Here is a 20,964-nt window from a genome sequence, read left to right on the forward strand (position 1 = left end):
ATAAGGCAAATACTAACAGCCATAAAAGGGGAAATCGACAGTAACACATTCATAGTAGGGGACTTTAAGACCCCACTTTCACCAATGGACAGATCATCCAAAATGAAAATAAATAAGGAAACACAAGCTTTAAATGATACATTAAACAAGATGGACTTAATTGATATTTATAGAACATTCCACCAAAAAACAACAGAATACACATTTTTCTCAAGTGCTCATGGAACATTCTCCAGGATAGATCATATCTTGAGTCACAAATCAAGACTTGGTAAATTTAAGAAAACTGAAATTGCATCAAGTATCTTTTCCAACCACAATACTATGAGACTAGATATCAATTACAGGAAAAGATCTGTAAAAAATACAAACACATGGAGGCCAAACAATACACTACTTAATAACGAAGTGATCACTGAAGAAATCAAAGAAGAAATCAAAAAATACCTAGAATCAAATGACAATGGAGGCACAACGAGCCAAAACCTGTGGGATACAGCAAAAGCAGTTCTAAGAGGGAAGTTAATAGCAGTACAATCCTACCTTAAGAAACAGAAAATATCTCGAATAAACAACCTAACCTTGCACCTCAAGCAATTAGAGAAAGAAGAACAAAAAGACCCCAAAGTTAGCAGAAGGAAAGAAATCATAAAAATCAGATCAGGAATAAATGAAAAAGGAATGAAGGAAACGATAGCAAAGATCAATAAAACTAAAAGCTGGTTCTTTGAGAAGATAAACAAAAGTGATAAACTATTAACCAGACTCATCAAGAGAAAAAGGGAGAAGACTCAAATCAATAGAATTAGAAATGAAAAAGGAGAAGTAACAACTGACACTGCAGAAATACAAAAGATCATGAGAGATTACTACAAGCAACTCTATGCCAATAAAATGGACAACCTGGAAGAAATGGACAAATTCTTAGAAATGCACAACCTGCCAAGACTGAATCAGGAAGAAATAGAAAATATGAACAGGCCAATCACAAGCACTGAAATTGAAACTGTGATTAAAAATCTTCCAACAAACAAAAGCCCAGGACCAGATGGCTTCACAGGTGAATTCTATCAAACATTTAGAGAAGCGCTATCACCTATCCTTCTCAAACTCTTCCAAAACATAGTAGAGGAAGGAACACTCCCAAACCCATTCTGCGAGGCCACCATCACCCTGATACCAGAACCACACAAGGATGTCACAAAGAAAGCAAACTACAGGCCAATATCACTGATGAACATAGATGCAAAAATCCTCAACAAAATACTAGCAAACAGAATCCAACAGCACATTAAAAGGATCATACACCATGACCAAGTGGGGTTTATTCCAGGAATGCAAGGATTCTTCAATATATGAAAATCAATCAATGTGATACACCATATTAACGAATTGAAGGAGAAAAACCATATGATCATCTCAATAGATGCAGAGAAAGCTTTCGACAAAATTCAACACCCATCTATGATAAAAACCCTGCAGAAAGTAGGCATAGAGGGAACTTTCCTCAACATAATAAAGGCCATATATGACAAACCCACAGCCAACATCGTCCTCAATGGTGAAAAACTGAAAGCATTTCCACTAAGATCAGGAACAAGACAAGGTTGCCCACTCCTACTACTCTTATTCAACATAGTTTTGGAAGTTTTAGCCACAGCAATCACAGAATAAAAGGAAATAAAAGGAATCCGAATTGGAAAAGAAGAAGTAAAGCTGTCACTGTTTGCATGACATGATACTATACATAGAGAATCCTAAAGATGCTACCAGAAAACTTCTAGAGCTAATCAATGAATTTGGTAATGTAGCAGGATACAAAATTAATGCACAGAAATCTCTGGCATTCCTATACACTAATGATCAAAAATCTGAAAGTGAAATCAGAAAAACACTCCCATTTACACTGCAACAAAAAGAATAAAATATCTAGGAATAAACCTACCTAAGGAGACAAAAGACCTTTATGCAGAAAATTATAAGACACTGATGAAAGAAATTAAAGATGATACAAATAGATGGAGAGATATACATGGATTGGAAGAATCCATGAATCTTGGATTGGAAGAATCAACATTGAGAAAATGACTCTACTACCTAAAGCAATCTACAGATTCAATGCAATTCCTATCAAACTACCACTGGCATTTTTCACAGAATTACAACAAAAAATTTCACAATTTGTATGGAAACACAAAAGACCCCGAATAGCCAATGCAATCTTGAGAACGAAAAACGGAGCTGGAGGAATCAGGCTCCCTGACTTCAGACTACACTACAAAGCTACAGTAATCAAGACAGTATGGTACTGGCCCCAAAACAGAAATATAGATCAATGGAACAGGATAGAAAGCCCAGAGATAAACCCATGCACATATGGTCACCTTATCTTTGATAAAGGAGGCAGGAACGTACCGTGGAGAAAGGACAGCCTCTTCAGTAAGTGGTGCTGGGAAAAGTGGACAGGTACATATAAAAGTATGAGATTAGATCAGTCCCTAACACCATACACTAAAATAAGCTCAAAATGGATTAAAGATCTAAATGTAAGGCCAGAAACTATCAAACTCTTAGAGGAAAATATAGGCAGGACACTCTGTGACATAAACCACAGCAAGATCCTTTTTGACCCACCTGCTAGAGAAATGGAAATAAAAACAAAAATAAACAAATGCGACCTAATGAAACTTAAAAGCTTTTGCACAGCAAAGGAAACCATAAACAACACCAAAAGACAACCCTCAGAATGGGAGAAAATATTTGCCAATGAAGCAACTGACAAAGGATTAATCTCCAAAATTTACAAAAAGCTCATGCAGCTCAATAACAAAAAAACAAACTACCGAATCCAAAAATGGGCAGAAGACCTAAACAGACATTTTTCCAAAGAAGATGTACAGACAACAAACACATGAAAGAATACTCAACATCATTAATCATTAGAGAAATGCAAATCAAAACAACAATGAGATATCATCTCACATCAGTCAGAATGGCCATCATCAAAAAATCTAGAAACAATAAATGCTGGAGAGGTTGTGGAGAAAGGGAACACTCTTGCACTGCTGGTGGAAATGTGAATTAGTACAGCCACTATGAAGAACAGTACGGAGGTTCCTTAAAAAACTACAAATAGAACTACCATATGACCCAGCAATCCCACTACTGGGCATATACCCTGTGAAAACCATAATTCAAAAGGAGTCACGTACCAAAATGTTCATTGCAGCTCTATTTACAATAGCCAGGAGATGGAAACAACCTAAGTGTCCATCATCGGATGAATGGATAAAGAAGATGTGGCACATATATACAATGGAATATTACTCAGCCATAAAAAGAAACGAAATTGAGCTATTTGTAATGAGGTGGATGGACCTAGAGTCTGTCATACAGAGTGAAGTAAGTCAGAAAGAGAAAGACAAATACCGTATGCTAACACATATATAAGGAATCTAAGAAAAAAAAAATGTCATGAAGGACCTAGGGGTAAGACAGGAATAAAGACACAGACCTACTAGAGAATGGACTTGAGGATACAGGGAGGGGGAAGGGTAAGCTGTGACAAAGTGAGTGAGGGCCATGGACATATATACACTACCAAACGTAAAATAGATAGCTAGTGGGAAGCAGTCTCATAGCACAGGGAGATCAGCTCGGTGGTCTGTGACCACCTAGAGGGGAGGGATAGGGAGGGTGGGAGGGAGATGCAAGAGGGAAGAGATATGGGAACAAATGTATAGTATAACTGATTCACTTTGTTATAAAGCAGAAAGTAACACACCATTGTAAAGCAATTATACTCTGATAAAGACGTTAAAAAAAAAACCTGTCACATTTACAGAAATCAATTTGTAAAAATTAAAGTCTAACAAAGCCAATTTAACAGTAAGAGGTAGAGAAACATGCACTGCTTGGAGAATTCTACATTGGTATAACTACTTTAAAAATCAATTGCAAGTAAACTTTAAAAGGCACAACATTCCTATCCATACACACACATGCACCCTAAGAGCAAGGCTTCCCTACCTCCTGGGCATCATGGCACATACAGAAAATAATAGTACTTTTATAGCACAGCTAGGGTATATGAAGGTGGCTGCATGTGGCTAGAAGGGACTTGCCGAGAGATTCTGACTGCCCCAACTGGCTATTCCAAAGGCTGAAATGTTTATCTTAGATATACTATAAACCATTCCAGGGGTTGGGAAACTGTCCTAGAGAAATATATACAAGAATCTTCATTGCTGTAAGGTTCCCAATAATGAAAAACAAGAAACAACTTATACCTTGTCTATCTATAACAGAATGAATAAAGTATGATCTAGTTATATAATAAAATACTATGACAGTAGTAAAATTAATAAACTAAAGTTATAGCACATGAGAAAATCCAAAAATACAATGTTGAATGAAACACTCCAGTAGTAGAATAATACATATTGTATTATATAATTATAAGTTAATTAAGCAATTATATAATTAAAATTAATAAGTAAATTAATTTACTTAAGCCTTAAAATATTCAAAGGACAATACAGTTTGGATGTGTAAACATAAAATTTATATATAAATATAAATATATATAAACTACATGCATTGTTTCTATTTGACAAATGCCCAAAATATGTACACATATACATACATACACATAGTAAAAGTATGAAAACATACAGGAAAAAGATACAGAACAATTTCAAAATAGCAGCTAACCTCTGGGGTAGAAGGGAGAGGAAAGAATTGGGAAAGAAGTCATGAATTCATGGGAGCTTCAATTACATGTGTAATGTTTTATTTTTTTAAAAAAGAATCTGGAGCAAATATAGAAAAATAGTAAGATTTATTAATCTAGTGGGAAGTACATAGGTGATGGTTATATTGATCTCTGATGCATGAATAATGTAATATTCATATTTTATAATACATATTGATTATAAATATTTTAATAAATACAGAATACAGGCACACCTTGTTTTATTGTGCTTCATTTTATTGTGCTTTGCAGATATTGCATTTTTTACAAATTGAAGGTTTGCAGCAAGCTTGAGTCAAGCAAGTCTATCAGCATCATTTTTCCAACAGCATTTGCTCACTCTGTCACATTTTGGTAATTCTCACGATTTGTCTAAACTTTTTCATTATTATTATTATATTTGTTATGGTGATCAGTGATCTCTGATGTAACTACTGTAACTGTTTTGGAATGCCACAAACCACAGCCAAGTAAGATGGAAAACTTAATGGATAAATATTGTGTGTGTTCTGACTGCTCCACTGACTGGCTGTTCCCCTCTCCTCAGGCCTCCCTATATCCAGGGACACAACAATACTGAAATTAGGCCAATTAATAACCCTACAATGGCCTCTAAGTGTTCAAGTGAAAGGAAGAGTCAGTCAACAGGGCAAACTTCATTGCTGTCTTATTTTAAGAAATTGTCACAGCCTTCCCAGCCTTCAGCAACTACCACCTGATGATCAGTCAGCAGCCATCAACTCCAAGGCAAGACCCTCCACCTTTTTACTTCAGTAAAAAGATTACAACTCACTGAAGGCTAAGATGATGGTTAGCGTCTTTTAGCAATAAAATGTTTTTAAATTAAGCTATGTATATACATTGTTTTTTTAAACATAGTGCTATTGCATACTTAATAGACTACGGTATAGTGTAAACATAACTTTTACATGCACAGGGGAACCAAAAACTTCCTGTGACTCACTTCATTGTGGTGGTCTGGAACCAAACCCACACTACCTCTGAGGTATACCTATATTTATATTCTGTATCTTTTTCCTGTTTGTTTTCATACTTTTACTGTGTATATGTATGTATATGTGTATATAGGCTGTACATGTGTAAATGCAGACTATATATATTGTTTCTATATATTGATCCATATGTCTGTTTTTGTCCCAATACCACACTGTTTTGATTACTGTAGCTTTGTAGTATTGTCTGAAGTCTGGGAGGGTTACGCCTCCTGCTTTGTTCTTTTTCCTCAGATTTACTTTGGCAATTCTGGGTCTATATATTTATATATGTGTATATGTTATACAGTATTTATTCATATTTATAAACTATATTATTAAATACATTTTTATACATTAAAAATTAATATTTTTCTTAAAATAAACTCTGGTCTTGCTTCATTTTTACATTTAGAAACATATGAACTATTAGTTCTATTTTGTCTCCCTTGTATATATTCCTCAACTCTACTTTTGACCAATCATAGAAGTCAAAGATATTTAATAAGAGCAAATGCAAGGATACTTCAGAAACAGTTGATTTAAAATAGTAAGGGAGGGGACTTCCCTGGTGGTAAAGTGGTTAAGAATCTGCCTGCCAATGCAGGGGACACGGGTTTGAGCCCTGGTCCAGGAAGATCCCACATGCCGCGGAGCAACTAAGCCCATACGCCACATCTACTGAGCCTGAGCTCTAGAGCCCATGAGCCATAACTACTGAGCCCGCCTGCCACAACTACTGAAGCCCGCATGCCTAGAGCCCATGCTCCACAACAAGAGAAGCCACCGCAGTGAGAAGCCCGTGCACCGCAACAAAGAGTAGCCCCCGCTCACCACAACTAGAGAAAGCCCACACGCAGTAACAAAGACCCAATGCAGCCAAAAATAAATAAATTAATTAATTAAAGAAAAAAAATACCAAGGGAGGTCCTGTCCTGAGGACAGAAGTAACTCAAAAGGTGTCAAGATTCTGGAGAATCAGATCTTCACTATTCTAGACATTTGAGTTCCAAAAAGAGAAACTTCATCTCCTTTTATTAGGATTCATAGCTCCCAACGCATGTAAAGAGAATTTTTAAAATATCAGACCCAAAATTCTTAAGATAAATATCAAGTCTCAGAACAAGGTTTGATGAAATAAAACACACATCAAGAAAACAGCAGCAAAATAAAAAAAAAATCATCTCATTTGTGATCTCTTTAAGTTTTATTGCTTAACCTATGCTGGTTCCAAAAAGGAAGGGAGTAGGAAGTCCAATTTCATTATAGTTATATTCACAGCAATCCCAGCAGGAGTGTAAATAAAATGAATAAAGAAGCCACAATGAAATGCCTGTGTATCTTGGGAGTAATTGCTCAGTCAAAACGTTCCAAAGGCAATTTGCCAAATAAAAAGACATAATGGGAATCCAAAAGCTTAAACCAACATTTTACTATAATTATTGGCTTTTCTCCACACTTCGCCCATCCTTCTACCTAAGTTATAGTTGAATTACTGTTTCTAAATTAGACTTTAGTTCCCTGTATATTACAAAATACTGTGACTGATGAGAATAATAGAAAAAAAGGCTTGCAAAATACATCTTTTACATATTCAGAGTGAGGACAGCATGAGGCCAGCCTCCAACAATTACCATCTTGGTTGAACCTGGACCAATCACTCAACCTCCCTGGATTCAGTTTCCACATTTGTAAAAAGAGTTTTAAAAATAAGCCTTGATTAACTGGAGTATAAGCAGTTTTTCATATATTTACTAGCATAGGTGTCCTCTTATGCAAACTGCCTGTTCATATTTTTGCCTATTTTTCTACTTGCTTGCTTCATTGATTTATAGGGATTCTTTATATATTCTGAATACTTAACGTCTGTCAGATAAATGCCAATCTTTCCATGTATATAGACTCTTCTGTGAATTGCACATTTGCCCAGTTCTTTATTATGCCATTGCTTTTTTCATTATTATGTAAGAAAATTAAGTGGATGCTAATCATTTTCCTCTTAATGCGTTGCTTGCTTCTGCCAATCTGTGCCTTGATTTTGCATTTTGTAAGTAAATGTTTTATTTTTTAATTAGATGATGCATAGACATATATAATTCCATACTTTTAGGATAACTTAAACACCTGATAATACACTTAAATATGTCATATAAATATAATAATCTTAACAGTGACAATATCAGTGTTGTCACTGATAATGACAACAGTACCCGCCCCAACTACCTTGTAGGACTGCTGCATCAGTTGAATGATGTAACGTATCTTGCAAACTATAACATGTAAACTATGATAAGATCACCTCTCAGGGACTTCCCTGGTGGCCCAGTGGTTAAGAATCCACCTGCTAATGCAGGGGACATGGGTTCGAGCCCTGGTCCGGGAAGATCCCACATGCCGCGGAGCAACTAAGCCCATGTGCCACAACTACTGAGCCTGCGCTCTAGGGCCCACGAGCCACAACTAACTGAAGCCCGCGTGCCACAACTACTGAAGCCCGCACGCCTAGAGCCCGTGCTCCGCAACAAGAGAAGCCACCGCAATGAGAAGCCCACGCACCGCAATGAAGAGTAGCCCCTGCTCACCGCAACTAGAGAAAGCCCACACGCAGCAATCAAGACCCAACGCAGCCAAAAATAAAATAAAAAATAAAATTAATTTAAAAAAAATAATAGAAAAGTCACTCACAACTCTACCTCTAAATAAGACATCTGAAAAATGACTCACTCACAAGCCATCAAAGTTCTCATTTAATTAATAATAATCTGAAAGTTTTCAGGAATCACCTCTCACTTTAATTTATGGCACCCCGATGGGAGATCTATTCTACCCAGGGATTCCCTGTTGCAACTTCCTCTATAAAAATGTCAGTTCTAATGGATTACACCCTCAATCCTACTATTTCACAAGATGAGAGAGGAGCTTTAAGAGCCTATGTTAAATTCCCTGCTGAAAATGACTATTACTTTCTAGGCTGACTTGCAGAGCACTTCACAAATAGACTCCCAGGACTTACTGTTCATTATTAAGAATAAGACAAAATTTCTGTCCTTTGTTATAGTGTATTTCTTCAACCCCACACTTTTATATTTACTTAGTAACAGTTTATGCAGTTCTCTAGATAATTTACATCTTCCTCATTTATACAATCCCCTTTAATAATGTGACCCGGATTAATATAGTCCTAAAAACTAGAACTGCAAAGACTTCACACATAATTTCAAGAAAGTCAAATTTTTATACCCTGGCTCCTAAAAATAACTTAAGTCAAGAAGATAGGTAGTGCAGAGTGTGATAAGCAGAATAATGGTCCCTGAAAGATATCCATGTCCGAATACCCAGAGTCTGTGAATATGCTGCTTTACATGGCAAAGGAGACGTTGCACATGAAATTAAGGTTAAGGACCTTGAGATGGGGAAAGGATCTTGGATTATCCAGGCAGGAATCAATTTAATCACATGCGCCCGTAAGAGAGGAAGAAGGAAGCAGAAGAGTGGGTCAGAGAGATGTGAGGTGAGAAGGATGTGACCTGAGAAAGATGTGACCCACCATCCCTGGTTTTGAAGATGGAGGAAGGGAGCCACAAGTCAAGGAAAGCAAGAGCCTCTAGGAGCAGGAAAAGGCAAGGAAATGGATTCTCCTGCAGAACCTCTGGTAGGAACATAGCCCTGCCCACAGCCTTCATTTTAGCCCAATGAGACCCATGTCGGACTTCTTACGGACTTCAACTGTAAGATGATCAATGTATGGTGTCATTTGTTGCAGCAGCAATGGAAAACTAATACCTAGTTTTTGGTTGTTGTTTTTTTCTTTAAGATTTTTTTTGATGTGGACCATTTTTAAAGTCTTCATTGAATTTGTTACAATATTGCTTCTGTTTTATGTTTTGATTTTTGGCCACGAAGCATGTGGGATCTTAGCTCCCCGACCAGGGATCGAACCCACTCTCCCTGCACTAGAAGGCAGAGTATTAACCACTGGAACACCAGGGAAGTCCCATAATACCTTATTTTCAGGAAAACAAACTGAGCATACTCTGGAACCCAGCTACTATTTGTCAGCTGTGTCAACTTAAACCCATTATTAACTACCCTCAGTCTTGGTTTTCTTATCTGTAAAATGGGGCTAATAGTGCCTCTCTCATAAGATCGCTGAAAGGACTGAATGAGTTAATTCATGTAAAGCACTTATTTCTACTGTTAGAAGGTACTAAACACATCTTAACTACTGCTACTATTGACTTTAATCAGTAATAATTTAATTACCTTCTTTTTCAGTCACCCCCCAGAAAAATCAAGAGATCGACAGTCTTCCAAACAAGTCAAGGAAATGAGCTTTTCTAAAACGAAAGGTTTGTGCACATATCTACAAGCCGTCTCCATAATGGTCCCAAGCTCCACTCATCTATCACACAGTTCTTCCAGAGTCATCCCCACAGACTGCTGAAGTCAAAGTGTCACTATGAACTCCACTCAGTGATAAAGGCTATCTACAGGGCCTGACAGGAAAAGCGCGCAAAGAGGAAGAGCTGTCTTATTAAAAATAACAGATGTTGCAAAATTAGTTTCTACTGAAATTTGCCATCACTGGCATTTTCTTCAGCTTTTTTGGTATTTCTATTTTTCATTTTCAAAATGCCTGACCCATCATCTCTTCATGAACAATTAAAATTTTTATTTCACTTGGCCATTGACTCAGCAACATTTATGTAAATTGATATAACCAGGCTAAGCAATAATTCACATTATAAAAACACAAAGATCTAACAATTGGTAATTTCCACAAAAGGTAGACGTAAACTACAGATCAAAAGTATTAATGCATTTTCTATTTCATAATTCCACACTCTCTAACAGCTCAAAGCAGTGTCAAAATTCAGAGAACAGCAATATTACAACAGAAAGGGGGAGAAAACAAAACCTGTTAATTCCAGGAAGAAGCTTGAGCACAAACCTCTGTAAAGTGTCATAATAAAAATAAGTGCTTGGGTTTTAGGAAAAAAAATCAGTAACTAAGACTAATAGAAAAATTTATTATAAAGCAATTCCTATACATTTCCTACAGTAAAAATAATACTCTTCAAGATTCCAGGCCTAAATAACCCTAAATTTTAATTAAATTATATTTTATAAAGTAATTAAATATGCCCCAGCAACAATATACTGTTAGGCTCTCAAAAGAATCACTTTCAGTTAGTTGCACAAAACACATTGACTGAATCCAAATTATTTTTCTACCTCTTCATCATTTCAAGGTCTATAGGACTACAGAACTAGTAGGAACTAAGTTTTATCTGAAAAGCCAATGATAATCAATATTACTATTTTCTTTAAAAGGCATTGAGAACTTTAGCCGTCACACAAAGGCAACTGTGGGACAGCCCACAAAAAAACATCCAGTCACCTTCTCCCTAGCCCAAAGCTGCGACAAACAGGGCAGGTGTTTGCAGACCCCAGAAGGTCTGAATCCAGCTGAGCTGAACCTTCTGATGGGGCAGGTCTGAGCCACTCCAGAAGAATTCCCTTAAATCTTTGCATCCATATTCAAAGTACACCTTCCCTCCCCCAACTTTAAATATAGGCAAAAATGGCTCTCCTCTGTCTTATTCAACACAGTATTAGGTTGCGTAGGAATAAACAATAATCGTTTGTGGATATGTCCCCAAAGCGCACTGTGTGTGTCCGCGCATGCACACACACACATGCAGGCACATGTAGACGTGGAGAGGCCACTGGAAGATATAAGAAATCAAGATATAGGGCAGGGGTCACACACTCAAAAGCTCTCAGACCAGGAAGGTACTACGTGCTGCAGCTGGGTAAAAGCTAACAGGATCAACAGAAGTTACAGCAAAACATCAAAACAAAAAGCATATGCTCCGTCAAAAAGCATTCAGGGGATTTCCCTGGTGGCACAGTGGTTGAAGGTCCGCCTGCCGATGCAGGGGACGTGGGTTCGTGCCCCGGTCCGGGAGGATCCCACAGGCCGCGGAGCGGCTGGGCCCGTGAGCCATGGCCGCTGAGCCTGCGCGTCCGGAGCCTGTGCTCCGCAATGGGAGAGACCACAACAGAGAGAGGCCCGCGTACCGCAAAAAAAATAAAAAAAGCATTCAAATTCAACTTCAGAAAAACAAGCAGTGCTGGTCAAACAAAACACAGCTGGAGTCAGCAGACAGGCCAGCTTCAGCTGACAGTTTTTAAAACTGATAATGCAATAGGCCCAACCAATCATCTTCTGTCTTCTTCCCTCTGAGGGCAGCAAAGGGCTGATCACAGGCTCCAAGGCGGTAACCTCAGGCCCTCCCAACCCTGGAGGCGAAGGCTTCCCCAGGCCTGGGCCCAGGAACCGCAGCCCAGCAAAAAGAAGTTGAGTGGCTGAAGAATTAAATACTTACCACTTGAGCTTCCGGGAGTAGAATACTGAGAGGTATCGAGGAATTTTCGAGGAGTAGGAACGTTTGTAACATCAAGCAGAGGAACAGGAGAAGCATCTTTCACGAGGGAGCTGAAGGGGGAAAGTAGCAGTAGTTACTTAGCGCTTTCTCCAAAATCAACTTAAGTCCAAAAACATGCCCATCCTTTATTGCTTTCCTTTTGTCATGAACCCTCTTTATACTCTGACTTCAAATATCTCAAGTCTACTTCAAGTAAAGTGTTGGTCACAGACAGGGGAATAAAAATGTATTTGAAGGATTCCAAATATCAATATTTACATTTTAACTTTTTATTACAATACTAGGTTAAAAAAATAGTTTAAGTATATTCTGATCATCTGATGACCACCTTATAACCAAATTCTGCCACACGCTTCATTACCCCCTTTGTTTCTATATTAAAATTATTTTATCAGCAAAGAAAGATCAAATAACACCTTACCATGATAACTGAATGAAAGTTAAGCCTAGATTAACTTGTGTCTTTCAAGCTGGACCTTTCTTTTTTTTTTTTTTTTTTGACATATACTGGGAGTTCACTGCACTTAGTTTCCTTTAAAAAAAAGATTCATAAATTTCATCAAGTTGAGAATCAGGTTTATAAAAGATGATTTAAGGAATCACAAACAGGTTAATTCAGTATTTGATTACCCATTTCACCTTTTCCAAAAAGGCCTAGCAACTCATCTTAATAATTAACTTTGGAGTCTCCAAAATAAACACATTAGCTTTAAATGACACAAAGACTATAAAAAACCAATTTTCAAGATAATTCCCATTTACAGGCATCTGTTAAGTCCAAGAATGTAGGCAGTGCCAAGGCAAATAACACCTGTGCCCTACCCTGAAGAAACTGAATCATCTAATCACACTGCATCTCTAACAGAAAGGCTTCTCGAACTCATGTTCCAAGGATAGACAGGTCAAAGCCATAGTTCTCACCTCCTTCCAGTCCCAATAACATCACCAGTAAGAATGGCTACCACGGAAGTGATTCTCAAAGTGGGCTGTAAAGGGAGGGCAGACAGAGGGGAGCAGGAACAAGACTACACCTTCAAGAAACGTTCCCCCAAATGGGAGAAAAAAACGTGTGGAAGTTTGAACATTGACCCCCTAAGTGATATATCCCCATCTCCCTCCCACCACTCCTTTGAAACTTCCACATGCAAGGTACATGTATATTTCTAAGCTAATTAAAAAAAAAAAAAACATGTTTCAGAAAACTTTGAAAAACAAACTTTAGGTTAAAAGGCAAAATTATCTTTCAAGGTGTTATTTTTATCTAGTGTTAATGTTTACAGCCACTGTCCTAGGCCCGGAGGTTAACTATGGCAGTCATTAGCTTCTCCCTTTTCACTTACTACAGGGAAGGGGGAAGCATTACTCAAACAAGTCTCAGCCTCTGTTATGTGCTTGGCACTTCACTCAGTGCTGAGCATCCAAGTATGAGTAAGATATGAGCTATACCCAACTTCATGCATTTCCAAGTGATGGAATCATTTGCAGACTAACGCGAAACCTCAAGTGAGGAATGAGACATAAAAGTAACAGCAATAGCATTTCCCAGGATCTGAACTGACACAGTTCCAGTGACTCTATTCCTCCAATATAAAGCTGTAAGTTCCTATTTGCCTACACTATCTTAAGAAAACCCAAAAGAGCCTTCAAATCCACTGACTGGCTACAATAGTCTAATCATAAAATCAATTTGATCATATTTACCCGTTCATCTCTTCTATACTGACTACTGTTGTATTCTCATTTTTCTCCTCAGCCACCTCTCCTTCTTCTACCTGCATTTTACTCACAGGTGGAAAACTAGCTCTACACATCTCCCCAGCCTCTGGATACACATGCCCAAAGAGACAAAGGATAACCACCGATGTTTACAGTGCTGTTACTGAATAATTAGGAAGAAGTTAATTTTAATTTTACATGATAGAAAAAAGATTTGATAAATTTAATAAATATATCCATAACAGAAGTGGAGGAGTTATTTTTAAAGCATTAATAAATGAAGGTATCCATTAGCAGGAAATTCAGGTACATAGCTGGAGTACTGCCCACCAAGGCTGTAAATGAGGCAGCAGTTAGTACAGATGTGTGTGCACAGTGCTATGTATATCTGTAAGTATAAGACACACTTCTATAAATACAGATGTGCACATGATTCACTTTAGATTAAAACCTACAATCATTTTCTCAGTTTCAACCTAAACATGTATTTCAGTTAAATATAGGGTGATAAATGGCCTGCCATTTTAACTCTGAAAAAACATAACCTGCTGACTTTATTATCAGAGCCAGAAGGGCCCTCAAACTCCATCAATAAACTCTTAGAAAGTCAATTTACTGTAAAACTATTTGCATAGACTCTTTTCTCTTTCTAAAATTTTCCCTTGGGCTTCAATTTTCTCCTTTGTGAACACTAACCCAAAGGCAAGTAACTCTGGAAATGACTTCTGGTTTTTCTCTTGTTCTTTTATGGAAGGACTTAGTCTCAAGAGTTCAAGAAACAGGGGGCACACCCACTCATGTAGTTACCTCAGACGTGAAACTCAACAGAAAGGTACCTGCTACTATAGAATATCACATATCTTAGTTTCCATTTCAGAAGAGAGAAAAGTTGAAATAAAGAAATACATACATCAGAAATAAAGTTGAGAAGTATTAATTAATACCTTCAAAGGGTTTTGAATCTCTCAGAGGAAGTATTTTTGAGAAAAATAAAATAAAATCAAAACTAGATTGTTCTTAAAAGGAAAGAAATAACAAATTTGGAGAAAATGTGGAAAAAAGGGAACCCTCATACACTGTTAGTGGGAATGTAAATTGGTGCACCACTACAGAAAGAAGTACGGAGATTCCTGGAAAAATTAAAACTAGAATTACCATATGACCCAGCTACTCCACTTCTGAGTATTTATCCGAAGAATACAAAAACACTAATTCGAAAAGATACATGCATCCTATGTTCATAGCAGCACTATTTACAGTGGTCAAGATACGGAAACAACCTCAGTGCCCATCAACAGATAAATGGATAAAGAAGATGTGATACACACACACACACACACACACACACACACACACACACACACACACTGGAATACTACTCAGCCATAAAAAATATGAGGTCTTCCTCATTTGCAACAGTATGGATGGACATTGAGGGCATTAGGATAAGTGAAATAAATAAAACAAAAAAAGACAACTCTAGGATTTCACTCATGTATGGAATATAAAAACCAAACACAAACAAAATAAATGAGCAAACCAGAACAAAACAAATAACACTAATACAGAGAACAGAGTAGTGGTTACCAGGGGGAAGAGGAATGGGAGGAGGGCGGAAGAGATAAAGTGGGTCAACTGAAGGGTGATGGATAATAATTTTTTGGTGGTGAGCACGCTGTAGGCTGTAGTGTATACAGAAGTCAAAAGATAATGTTGCACACGTGAAACTTATATTGAATACAATGTATAAACCAATGTTACCACAAAAAAAAATTAGATTGTTCTTTGAGTTTCTAATTAGTACGAATCCTCTGAACAGCTTTATTTCAAAGAAATACTGATAGAAATTATTTTTCTTCTTAAAGATCTATGATTACAAATTTTTATTTTAAATCCTTTCAGAATCATTCACAGCCGAGTTGAAAAAGACAGGTGATGCACATAAAATCCTTCCCAGTATAAGACAGGTCCCCAAAATCAGTAATTGTATCTTGTAATTGAGTGGTTTGCTATTTAATAACCACATGGTGGCAGACAGGAAAACTATAAAGCAAATTTAACCATACCAAAAACAACCCCCCCACCACCGTAACTCCTAGGACTTTCTGACCATTCAACACTCATCCAACTAGTAAGGATCTACTTCAAAATGTGTCTGATTTCAGTATTTCAGGCCATGAAGTTTTTTTTTTTTAAGAAGGGTTAAAAGTGCTAACAGCTTATTAAATATTTGCATTTTAATTATAACTTATTTCTATTCCTTCACTTAATAATAAATATGTCCAACTCTGCCCAAAATTCACAGCAGCAGGTCATTTGGTTGACTTTAGTCAAACTGAAACTTAACAGAGGTGAGTTGAACTTTAAGTTGTAAATCTAATAACTAATATATTCACCCTATAACCCCAAAAGCTGGCACAGGACCTGTCAAAGAGCAAGTGCTCATAGTTTGTCAAATCAAACTCAGCTGAGAAGTGTCTGTCAAATATAATATGCCCTTCGTAAGAAAACGTAACAGAATAATGAATCAGGAATGTCTGGCACAGTAATTCTCTATAGTTCTAAGATCTGCCTGAACGTACAGAAAGAATAATGATTCAGAGGGTAGAAAAGTCAAAAACAGTCATGGTCTCAAATGATAAACCAAGAGTGAAGACATGCAATACAAGATAAGGTGAAGCTAAAACCTAAGCAAAGCAGGAAGGCGAGGGGAAGCACTGAAAGATAACAAAAAGAAAACAGACATACATAAAAAGAAAAAATTAGTTAGGGAGCAAGAAATACAATGGGGTGATCAAGTATTAAACCAGGATGCATGCAACAAGTAAAAGGATTAACCTTTTTTAAAATAATTTTTTATTGATTTTATCTGCTTATAAAGGTATTAAATGTTCTTTTTTGAAAATATAAAGAAAATGAAAATAATCTAACATAATTATAGTATAATGTCTTTCAAAACATTTAACAGAAAGGAGTCTGTCCATCCCTACACACACACACACGCACACACACACACACACCCCTACTCATGCATACACACAAAAATGTACACATGATTTTCAACATTCTTTGGATCACCCTGTATAGAATATTAAACCCTAGGTTTTCCTTTTAACAGTAAACATGTTGCCATTTCATTAAAAGTTATCTTCAAAAGTATTATCAGGGCTTCCCTGGTGGCACAGTGGTTGGGAGTCTGCCTGCTAATGCAGGAGACGCGGGTTCGGGCCCTGGTCTGGGAGGATCCCACATGCTGCGGAGCAACTAGGCCCATGAGCCACAATTACTGAGCCTGCACGTCTGGAGCCTGTGCTCCGCAACAAGAGAGGCCACGACAGTGAGGCCCGCACACCACGATGAGGAGTGGCCCCCCACTTGCCACAACTAGAGAAAGCCCTCGCACAGAAACGAAGACGCAACACGGCCAAAAATAAATAATTTTTTTTAAAATGTATTATCAATAGTATTATTATTAAAGTAATAATACATGCTCCGGTGAATACATTCCCAGTGCAGCAGGTATGAAATAAGTCCTTCTTTTCTATTCCCTGCCACCCCATTTCCATTTCCCATAGGTAATTACTTTTATCATTGTTTTTCAGCATTATCCTTCTAAGAAATCATTTACACACACACAAATTTTTACATCTATATATAAAGGATATATATTTAAGTATATATTCTTTCAATTCTTACACAAATAGATTCATAACATACATGCTGTTTTTCACCTGGCGTTTTTGAACCCAAGAATACACCTTGGAAATCTTTTCCTATCAGCACTAAGAAATCTTTCTCATTCGTTTTAATGTCTAGTATTACACAGCATGGATACACCATAATTCATTTAACCATAGTCCTCTTGAATATTGGGCTTGTGTATTTTTGTTGTTCTGCCCAAAATGTTCCAGTCAACATCCTGTTACATGTATTTTTATGAAATGGTACTATTTTTGTAGGATGTGGACCTAGAAAGCCTCCCACATACATATTCTCCTATTTTTTCCTAATGCTAATAAAGTTGCATCATGTGATTTTTTTAAACCAAGTTAGAATTTTTTGTACATAATAACAGGTAGGCAGCTAAATTTCTTTTCTTCACACAGCTGATTGTATCAACACAAATTACTAAATAGCCTTCATTCACTTCACTGAACTGAACTACTGTTTTAAAATATTGAAGTTTCATATATCCTGGGGTCTGTTTCTAAATTCTATTTCCTTCCAACAATCTGATTTTGTGTTTGCATGTCTGTACTGTTTTGATTAAAGTAGCTTTATAATATACTTTAATATTAGATAAGGAAATGCCTTATAATCTCCCTTCTCAATTTTTTTTTAAACAATCCTTACACATTTATTCTTCCATGTGAACTACAGATTTGACAGTTCCAAAAATCTCAACTGAGATTTAACTGGGACTTAACATCTTTATGAGCTAAGAACATGGAAAGTCTCCCCATTTATTCGGGTTTTGTTTCACAGCCTCCAAAAACCATTTTTATTTTTTCCATACAGGCATGTATCCTTCTTTTATCAATTCTACTAGTTTCCCACTTCTACTTCAAAAATATCTGTTCTACTTTATATGTATTAAGTGCCTTCACGTGACTTCTTTTGTTTTCTCCTTCAGTAGAAATCTGTGTTTCTGTGTTTGTTTTTGGATACCAACAATTGGAACAGTCTTTGTATTTGGAGACACTCTCCATGGTCTGGGTCAAAGCAAAAAGGGAAGAGGGCCTGGCCCTTCTTCCTACTATACAAGTTGACATGTCTCAAGCTCAAAGAATTGGATGCTTCCAGCCAAGACTTTGAATCTTGAAGAAATAAAGGCAAGATGCAGCAACATTTAGAGATCATTCACTTGAGTTAAAAATCCAGCAATTGTAGGCATAATGCAGCAACCCAACCAGACCCTTCCTATGGCTTATCTATGATGTACGCTCAGCTGCTGCAACTCCCTTGGTCCCTCCAGGGTTTTAGAGCCTGATTATATAGACTTCCTTTCCTTAGATTCTGTGACCTACTTGATAACTTTCCACTAAATTTCTTTCCTTGTTTTATTACCAGGACTGATTTCTGCTATTTGCTATCAAGAATGCTGGCTAAAACATCATCCTGTGTAATAAAAATTATGTTTTATTTGATTCTGTCTTCTCTAGTGACTTTTCAATATAAAAATCTTTAAATATACATATCTAGGTTAATAAACACAAAATTAAATGAATTAAACATTTTCTCTAATTATTAATATCCAAAACTTCTGACATCTTAAGAATTCAGCGCTCCTTTGCATCTCCTGCTTATCCAAATTTCCCAGTCTCTACTAACTTAATATGGTGATATAAATCCTGTTTACTATTTTTTTAACATCTTTATTGGAGTATAATTGCTTTACAATGGTGTGTTAGTTTCTGCTTTATAACAAAGTGAATCAGCTATTCATATACATATATCCCAATATCTCCTCCCTCTTGCATCTCCCTCCCACCCTCCCTATCCCACCCCTCTAGGTGGTCACAAAGCACTGAGCTGATCTCCCTGTGCTATGCAGTTGCTTCCCACTAGGTATCTAATCCTGTTTACTATTACAGAGTATTCTTCAACCACATAGACCTTCTTTTTCAAAAATAGTTTTCAGCTTATATTTTTGATCTTACAAAAATATTTTTCAGTTATTTATACGCAAATTTACATATTTAATGCTGTGCAGTCAGTCCTGGCAGCAGTTTCAAACCACCTACAACTTTATTGTTCTCAAGTTGCTGATTTTGGTTTACATCTTATAGTTCATTTTTGAGTATTTTTCTCAGAAAAAGAACACTAGCTTTTCATTTTGTGTTAATTTATATCTGTTTTGTCTCTGTGTTGCCTATGTCCACTTGGCTGGGTATAGAAATCTTTGGTCCCAATTCTTTCCCATTCAACGCTTTGTAGACTTTGCTCTGCTGTCTTCTTGCATTTCATGTTCAGCAAATCCCAGTGAACCTGATTTTTACTCCTTTCTGTTTATCAGGACTAAGTTTAACTATATAAAACAGAAGACCCAAATAGCCGTGGCCTGAGTAAAACAAAAGGACTTCCTTTTTCCCGTATAAAAGATACAAACCCATTCAGAGCCATAATGGAGGCCCCATGTCATTAAAAAGTTTACGATTTGGCTTTCATCCTCAAGGTCACTAGTGTCCAAGACGATGGCATCAATCCATGCCCTCGACAGAAAGTAAAGGAAGGCAAGTGAAGAGTAAAAGAGTGACCATACCAGTTTAGATGGTACCTGTAAATAATTTTCCTGTGAGTCCTGATTCAACAGCTTGCAAGCAGAAGTCTCACGAATCACCTTTAGCTACACAGGAGGATGGAAAATGTAGCCTTTTAGCTGGACATATGGCCACCACGAACAAAACAAGAGTTGTCATTAAAAATGAAGGAGAGAGACTTCCCTGGTGGTCCAGTGGTAAAGAATCCGCCTTCCAATGCAGGGGACACAGGTTCCATCCCTGGCTGGGGAACTAAGATCCCACATGCCACGGGGCAACTAAGCCCGTGCGCCACAACTACTGAGCTCACGCACCTCAACAAGAGAGCCCATGTGCCGCAAACTAGAGACAGAAAACCCACATGCCACAACTAGTGAGAAAGCCTGCGTGCCACAACAAAGAACCCACACTGCAAGGAAAGATCCCACTTGCCTCAACAAAGATCATGCTTGCCACAACTAAGACCCGACACAGAAAAAGAAAAAGAGAAAGAAAGAAAGGAATTAAATAAATGTAAAAAAAAAAAAGGAGAGAATGGATATCGGTGGGCAAATAACGATATCTGTCAGGGCAGGTAACATAATTTTTCTCCTTGGTGCTTACAGTATTTGTTTTTGAAATTCATAAAAAACTTCATGATCATATCTAAGAGTAAGTTTTTCACTAAGTTTACCTTGAATCCTTTTGATTTGCAGACCAAGGTCTTTTTTTCTGTTTAAGTTTCTTTCTTTACACTATAATTATTGCTACTATTTCTGTCTGTATTAGTCTGCTAGGGCTGCCATGACAAA

General features: G+C 37.1%; 1 protein-coding gene across 1 annotated transcript in view; it reads right to left on the reverse strand.

Moving 5' to 3' along the window:
- Nucleotides 1–20,964, reverse strand: part of EXOC4 (exocyst complex component 4) — an 810,848-nt gene that overhangs the window by 732,301 nt on the left and 57,583 nt on the right. The window contains exon 5 of the mRNA XM_082661558.1: nucleotides 12,138–12,247. Coding sequence (XP_082517684.1) covers nucleotides 12,138–12,247 — 110 coding nt within the window. The remainder of the gene's footprint in view (nucleotides 1–12,137; nucleotides 12,248–20,964) is intronic.

The sequence above is a fragment of the Grampus griseus genome (genome assembly GCF_964374135.1).
Source record: "Grampus griseus genome assembly, chromosome: 9".
NCBI classification, from domain to species: Eukaryota; Metazoa; Chordata; class Mammalia; order Artiodactyla; family Delphinidae; genus Grampus; species Grampus griseus.